The 8,101-nt window shown below is 40.9% G+C and overlaps 2 protein-coding genes across 3 annotated transcripts in view; one reads left to right on the top strand and one right to left on the bottom strand.

The window, feature by feature from the left end:
• Positions 1-2,385, bottom strand: part of hipk3b (homeodomain interacting protein kinase 3b) — a 35,341-nt gene extending 32,956 nt beyond the window's left edge. Inside the window, 2 exon segments of the mRNA XM_080025759.1 lie at positions 2,060-2,084; positions 2,086-2,385. Coding sequence (XP_079881885.1) covers positions 2,060-2,084; positions 2,086-2,130 — 70 coding nt within the window. The 5' untranslated portion in view covers positions 2,131-2,385.
• A 1,994-nt stretch (positions 2,386-4,379) lies between these two features.
• cstf3 (cleavage stimulation factor, 3' pre-RNA, subunit 3) overlaps positions 4,380-8,101 on the top strand; it is a 19,156-nt gene continuing 15,434 nt past the window's right edge. The window contains exons 1-3 of one of the 2 annotated variants that reach the window (XM_080032623.1): positions 4,380-4,565; positions 5,260-5,364; positions 5,558-5,653. In XM_080032623.1, coding sequence (XP_079888749.1) covers positions 4,539-4,565; positions 5,260-5,364; positions 5,558-5,653 — 228 coding nt within the window. In that variant the 5' untranslated portion in view covers positions 4,380-4,538. The remainder of the gene's footprint in view (positions 4,566-5,259; positions 5,365-5,557; positions 5,654-8,101) is intronic. The other variant, XM_080032624.1, reaches the window with a different exon arrangement.

An 8,101-nucleotide genomic window follows, 5' to 3' on the forward strand; every position in this document is an offset into this window, starting at 1 on the left:
TACCAACTGGCAACTAATAACAATTATTGTTGGGGAAAAACACTGTTAACAGTAATTTACTGGCAACATTGCTGACTTTCACCATCACCCACCACAACCTTGCTTTTGTGGCCTTGCTACTGATAAGCTGAGGAATGTGACACACGTAAAGCAGACAGTTATCTATGCAAAGAGGACTCACTCAAACATACACAGTACAGTGCTGCAGTGTACGCATGGCGTCTCTCAAAAGGTCCACAGTACTAAACAGATATAAATGAGGGTTGCTTCGCTACCATTAACGTTTCAGAAACAGTCGGTGGTGAAGCTTGAATACCAGTGCATTTACTCAGAAGAACAGATAGGCCTATTCATGTAATTAGCTAACTTTGGCCAAATCGGAGTTGTCAATTATAGTTTTTCCCGGTACCATTTGTATAATGTAGTGGTCCGTACAATCCAAAAGATCGCAAGTAGGGAACAGCAGTGATCTTTAGTGCAGTAATAAAAGCTATAATATAACTACTAAAAAGGGCCGCTATGACTAGTATACATTTATACTCTCCAGAGAAAACTATGCAGGCATGTCTAATGCATGCGCCAAACCAGCCACTCTTCCAAAGGAAGTGTCAAACTTAGATTAGGAAACCAAAATAAACAACCACAATATGTAATTCCTTAGTTCCATGGAAACAAAAGGCAACTTGATCATAGTATAGAGGACACACATCTAGGCAGAACAACTAAGCTAACTTTAGGTTAACACTTTACAGGCCACAATGTGAGTCTTGAATAGCGATTTCCAGTTTCACCATTGATTTGACAAAAAAAAGTTTCCATGTGGCACCAGGAACTCCAATGACTGCTCCTTGCCACATAAATAGCTTGACTACAATTAAACTAGATTAATTTGCTGTTGGGCGGTGTTGAACCTCTCACATAGGAGCTTAACCAACAACCCAATACTCCCTCTTTAACACGAAAAAGAAATGTGGTCACTGTTGTAAAAAGTGGATTATTACAGCAACAGTTAAGGGTATGGTTAACTTAACACAAGTGCAACTTTGGATTGTTACACCACTGTGTCTGTCATTGTGTGTTCATGTTTGTTGAACTGGCTAGGATGAGATGGCAGTTGAAGGAGAATAACTTTTTTTTACTGTTTTGGGTCTAAAGAAGGCAAGGTGTGGTGTGCTTCAATTAGTCCATACAACGGGAAACCAACCACCGTGACCAAAATACTTGAATAAATAAATAGGCACTTAAAAACATTGACGCGGATTAAGCCAAAGGCCGCCATAAATGTTCAACCCTAGAAGAGGCCTCCAGGATGCAAACTGGCTAGATTCAACACAGTTTTGACATATGGTAGGCTATATCATATATAAACAAACGCGTATAAAATAGCCTATGAAGTAGGTACGCTCTTCAACTGCACTGACAGTTCCGTAATGTCCCCTCTGTAGGCCTAAATTTGAACAGGTAGAATCCGTCATATGGGGATTCTGTCCAGAATTCCTCTTTTTGTTAGCTCGGTGTATGGTTGAACTATACTATTGTTATTGCGATGTTTTGCTGGTTTACCTGAGCCAGTTACGAAGACAGGTGACATAAATGAAGGAAAGCCAATACAGCACTCACAAGTTAAGTCACACAGTCCATATTGTCCGTTTAGGGGGTAGGTTGACAATAGTAGCCTAGAAGAACCTACTTTGTATGTAGCTTGTGTAGAAAATACAACAATGATACGGGTCGCCGTGACAACGCTGAATTTACAAACACAAGCGAGTGTCCAGTGCACCCATGTTCATAAATACCACCAACGTCATCGCTACCGCGATTTGCCACGATACTAAATAATAATTCACCACTGGTACATTCATTAGCACAAAGTGCTGACAGAGCCAGCTGCTTTGCTTAGGAAGCATATGTTCAAACCTTACACAGACAAAAGCTCGCTAGCTAAGTTTGCAGCTAAGTTCCGACTTTGTATTACGTCACGTTTAAAGTAGGCTATCGTTTCAAATGTTGAACTGCAGAAATATCACAATTGATACCCTTAACTCCACCACTTACTCACCTTCACATAGAGTCACTGTAAGTATAAATCCAGGGCTTCTCTGAACATGTTATGGACTTATTCCATACCATGTACAGTTCGCCTGCATTGCTGCCATCTTGTCCTGGACGACAGGAAGGGAGAGCTCGCTCTCGGCAACGACACCATCTCCCACATCTTTAAACATGATATAACTCCTGCATGTGAGCGTCCAGGAACACCACGCCGAGCCCAGGTCGTAGCTACGCAGTTCAAATTCGTCTCAATCTTCTTTGGGCACAGTAGCCCATCTCTGAAACGGTGTCTGTTACACCGTCTGTACGTGCGGTCCTGTGGCCCTGTCAGCCTCTAACATGTCCCTTTTCTCTAGCTACTGCAAGTACATGTTTGTGAACTGACGGCATTGGCCAGACCAGAGTAATAGATCAGCAAGCAGATATTCACAAAAAGATTCAGGATTCAGAGGTAGGCTGCTTTATCACAGTCAATACTAAATAGACCTACAGGTTACGAGGGGGAAAAACAGTATTTTGTTAACATTTGGTAAAATTATACACATATTGTGTGTAGCTACAGCTAAATAGTTTGTGTGATTAATTAAAAAAGCTAGTGGGCCTAAAAGGATGAGATGGATAAAGAAGGCTTTATATTAAAAGGCTGACAGAATTTTGATTTGTCAATGAAACATTTGAAATGTTATTGATTTTCTTTGTTAAGCATTTACTCCCTTACAAGATGATTTTAAAAAAATAACAGTGAGTGATAATAAGATAGTTGAATCCTCCAGATGGTCTTATGAATAAGCCTTACAACACTGAAGAGTTGAAGAGCTTTATATATTGGCATGAGGATCAACTGAATGAGGAAACTGTTTTACAGACAGTTGAAAACAGCTTCTAGTGAAAACTGTATAGCCTACAATAATGTATTAAAAACTGTACTTAATTTTAATTTGCTGACTTTTTTAACAATGTGTCAACAGAAGAGGTGTCGTAGGGAAATAAGTGGGGGAGCACAAGCTGAAGTCAACTGCTCAGACAGTCAGGAGGCACCCAGCTGACAAAGTAAGCTGCTGATAAGCCCTCACTGTCTGAGAAGACCAGCTGTAACCTAATCCCAATTCCTCAGTGCCCACCCCAATTACAGACAACAGACCAACAGGCCTGGTCAGCCGGAAAGCAGGTGTGAACACCTCATGTCTAACCTGTAGCATCACGAGTCAACACAGCTGGGCTGGTAATATGAGCAGGATAGCCCTTGCATACAGAAGCCACCACTATAAGTTTATTTTAGACTCTCATTGAAGACACAAGTGTGCTTGCTGGAAAGCCGGGACATGTGGTCCCCCCTCAGTCTATTCCCTGTCAGCTGTGCTTGGCTTACCATCAAATCAAGACAAACACACACTGCAGGGCCAATACAGTGACAAAGAAGACACCATTAAGTGTCCTACAAAAGTACACTACTAGAGTCAAATTGTCCACATTTCACTGAAAACTGATCTTTTTTTCCTTCGTTCTCCACAAATATTGGCTATAAGACATTTACAACCACGCTCAGAATAGTGTGTAGTCTATTAAAAAATAAAAGTGTCTAATTAGTTTCACAGCAGCCCTACAACTATGCAATCTTAATCACAAATGAGACCAGTGATCTCCTTTTTAGCTTATATTAAAAAAGACGCTTAGTTCACTAGTGAGAAGGTAATTGCTCTGTGGTCCTTTGCTCTGGTCTGTTCGTGTTGAATACATGCAAGCGCGCGCTCTCGCTGGCTATCATTTGTCTCCCCCTACTGACTGACCTGCTACTGACATGCAAGACGACCAGTTTCAATAAAACCTGTTGTGTTTTGCTTATAGATATTTGTGTGACTTTTGCATGTCTAGTGTATATCCTCTAATGGATAGGGGTTGAACATTTTTATTTATTTTTAGATACTTGGTGTTTGTCTTGGTTTGCAACTGCATAGGTGTACGAATGCATATCAAACATATTTGTCCTTTGTTGATTATTGACATAATGTTTCTTTTTATAGTAGGTAAAGAATAGGATGGTAATAAGGCAGATAAGTTCTGCACATATTCGACCAATAACACGTGGCACATCCTCTATAGGCTAGTCCCTGCTCCCAATAAAATAAACAATCAAAACGCCTATTCCTTTGAATAGTCCATACTGCCGCAAATTGTGATTTGCGCATTCACAGTACAGATGTTGAAGTGTTTTAGACGTAATAGATCGATGTTTTATTGTGAAGAGTTTAACCGGAAGTACTATTGTTGTCGCTACCGGCGGAGAGCGAGCGGAACACGGGCTTCACGCCATTTTGAGTTGTAGGCCAGCCATTGAGCAGCTAGTTGTTTGAGGGTTGTTTGATGTGATCGACCCTTTCAACGCTATGCCGAATACTTAGTAGTTTTTAAATATTGCCATCACGTTATTATTTGAACTTTTATCCCATTGATACAACACTTAGCTGCAATAGGTTTCTCCTCCAGCCATGGCCACCGAGGGAACAGCCGACCAGGTAGCTACATGCAGCTCTGCTGAGGAGCGAGCTAACCCTCACTCAAACGCTAGCATCGTTTCACTTGTGTGAAAATGGTAGCAACTAGCAAGTTAACTATTCTACAGTGTATGCATTATGTTGTGAACCATTTGTACACACGCCAGTATACACTAGCTGTACATAAGTATAAAGGCGCTTTGTGAATTATCGGCGTTTTTCGTGATGCAAGTTTGCTGTGCACGCTATATTGACTGGCTAGCTATAGCATTTGCGCTGATTAGCTTTCCAACGGTTTACGAGTTTAGCCAATCTAACCTCGCCCGCTTAACCATAGACGGAGTATGTTTGTTAACTTGAGTTAAACGTTCAATTACTCCCAGCTAATATGTGGTAAGCTGCAATGACTAGATACAAAAGCTCGCTGGTTGAGAAGAAACAGTGTTCAGTGCGTGCAACATGTTACCCATACAATACCTGCAGGGCGGATGTTGCTCATCAGGAGTCAACCAATTGCCGCTAGCCAGGACTTAAGTCCATCACTATACAACCCATCCCAATGTGATACTCCTGTATCTGGCATTATGTAGATAGGCCCTCTCCAGTCGTAGGCCCCATTAGTCTGCACCACACCTTCTGCATCACAGAGCCCCGCCAGAAGTCTATTTAGCAGCATGACCCATTTGTCTTCTTGTGCCTTTGTGTTGTCTTGCAGGCTGCAGCGGAGTATATTCCAGAGAAGGTCAAGAAGGCAGAGAAGAAGTTGGAAGAAAACCCATATGACCTTGACGCGTGGAGCATTCTGATTCGAGAAGCACAGGTTTAGTGACACAGAGTTGCATTCCCGGGGTTAAGCAAACTGGGATATAATGGGGTGGGTGGGTGGTGGTGATGGGTGGGAGGGTAAGGTTTATCAAAGGTGGGTTATAGATAGTTAAAATACAAAGCACTTAATCCATTTTATTTCTCCAAATGATTCCTTTGTCATGTGTAAATGCGCTCTCCCTCTTTAGAACCAACCTATAGATAAAGCAAGGAAGACATATGAGCGACTTGTCACGCAGTTCCCGAGTTCTGGACGATTCTGGAAACTTTTCATTGAAGCTGAGGTTAATACATTTTCTTTACTTTAGCGTGCATGGCTGGGACTTTTTCTAACATTTTTTTTTTTTTTTTTTTAACAAATTTTTATTATTTTCCAAACAAACAAGACAAACAAACAACAACAACGAAAACATAACAGAGACACACAAACCCCCACCCCCCCACCCCTCCCACCCCTCCCACCCACAGGACAGGAAAACAGATCATACACTACAACAATAATTTGACACTTTCTGCGGCATCAACTAAAATGTTCAAGTTCTTTGTTTTTGCACCATGAAATTTTCCCACTGATTGTTCCATGTTGAGAATGTCCAGAAAGGCAAGCAACCATTGTTGTCTGTACAAAGAATGTGGGGCCTTCCAACGTAATGCAACCATTTTCTTTGCTGCCGTTAGACCGGCCATCCACACTCGCCTTTGTTGGAAGGAAAAACCTAGAATAGAATCATCATTCAAAATAAGAACCAAAGGAGAACAGGGTACAGTGCATTCCATGATAACTGACAGACAAGAAGAGACACATTTCCAAAATTTGAAAACTTCAGGACATTCCCAAATCATATGAATAAAAGTGCCCGGAAGACCCTGGGTGCAAAGTGTGCAGTTCGGGGAGTGTCTGGCTTTCATCAAAAATAATTTCTGGGGCGTACAGTAAGATCTCCAGACAAAATTATAATGTGTCATCTGATGGTTAGGGTTTCTAGAAGAAATTAAAATATTGGACCAGACTCTAGGCCAATTTATAGAAGAATGAATTAAAGATAAGTCCTTCCTCCATTTGTTATCAATTGGCAAAGGATTTAATGTTGCCTTTATCAACATGAAATATAATTTTGAGACCAGACCTCGGGTAGCAATGCATGAATATATACAATGTATTGGATGTGTTGGTAACTCTTGCCCCCAGGGGATTCTTAAGGTATTTAGAGCAGAACGCAACTGCAAATAAAAGAAAAAGGACGACGTTGGTACATTGAACTGCTGCTGAATGTCATGAAATGAGCCAAGATTTAAGTCTTTTGTGATATCAGAAATGATATGGATCCCTCTATCAGACCAGTAAGGAAATGAGACAGGCCGACCTCCAAGTCGTAAGTCATAATTATGAAATAAAGGAAAATGCTGATGAATTTTTATGTTGCTCTTGGTGTGCTTGCTCACCAGGCGCCAGACTGAAATTAAATGTGAGATTATTGGCCCAAATTTAAGGTTACAGAATTTAAGAGGAATATTACAATGTACTACATCTTGTAGTCTATGTGGAAACACCAGTTTTTCCTCTATCGAGCGCCAAGAGACAGAAATATCACTGTTCAACCAAGAGTGCAGGGGACGAAGGGTAAAAGCCCAAAAATAAAATTTGAAATTAGGGAGATTTTGGCCGCCTGCACATTTTCCCCTTTGCAAAGTGGAAAATTTAATTCGAGGGCGTTTGGCATTCCAAATAAATTTAGTTAACAGTGAATTCAGCCTATCCCAGTATCCCACTGGAGGTGGCAGAGGAATCATAGAACTGAAAAAGTTTATCCGAGGGAGAACATTCATTTTAATTATAGAAAACCTTGACTGAATAGAGGTTGGTATTTTAATCCATCTCTCCAAATCTGATTCCACAGCTCTAAAAATAGAATTAAAATTGTTTTTAGTTATTGTATTAACTGAAGAATATATTTGAATACCTAAATAACGGAAATGTTTGACAAATGGGATCCCAGAGATCTCTTTGGAATTACACATAGCTTCATTCAGGGGAAGTAGGGCTGATTTGGACCAATTAATTTTATAACCAGAGAGACTGCCAAAGTCATTAAAGATCTGAAGAAGATAAGGTATAGATTGAGGAGCATTACCAAGATAAAGCAAAATGTCATCGGCATACAACGATATATGATGGTCTGTATTATGCACAGTTATGGGAACTTGGTGCTCCGATAAACGTATAGCCTGTGCAAGTGGTTCTAAAGATAAATCAAATAAGAAAGGGGAAAGAACACAACCTTGCCGGCTGCCCCTTGCAACTTTGAACTGCGATGAGCAGATCTTCCCCGTTAATACCATAGCTGTAGGATTGGAATAAAGAACCTGAATCAGAGAAATAAAATGTTCCCCAAAGCCCATATGTCTTAGGACCTCCCACAAATATCCCCACTCCAGCCGGTCAAAAGCCTTCTCTGCATCTAAAGACAAGACCGCCGCCGGAGTGGGGACACTGTGGGAGGCCCCTATGATATGCAGTAAACGGCGTATGTTATCCGAAGCTAGGCGGGTTTTAATAAAACCTGTTTGTTCATGGTGAACAAGGGAGGTCATGTACGGCTCCAAACGCCGGGAGAGTACCTTTGCATACAACTTAACATCTGAATTCAACAAAGAAAGAGGACGATAGTTTGCACAAAACAAGGGATCTTTATCTTTTTTGAGGAGTAATGAGATCATTGCAGTGTTAACAT

Source organism: Ammodytes marinus, assembly GCF_949987685.1.
Source record: "Ammodytes marinus genome assembly, chromosome: 1".
Taxonomy (NCBI): domain Eukaryota; kingdom Metazoa; phylum Chordata; class Actinopteri; order Uranoscopiformes; family Ammodytidae; genus Ammodytes; species Ammodytes marinus.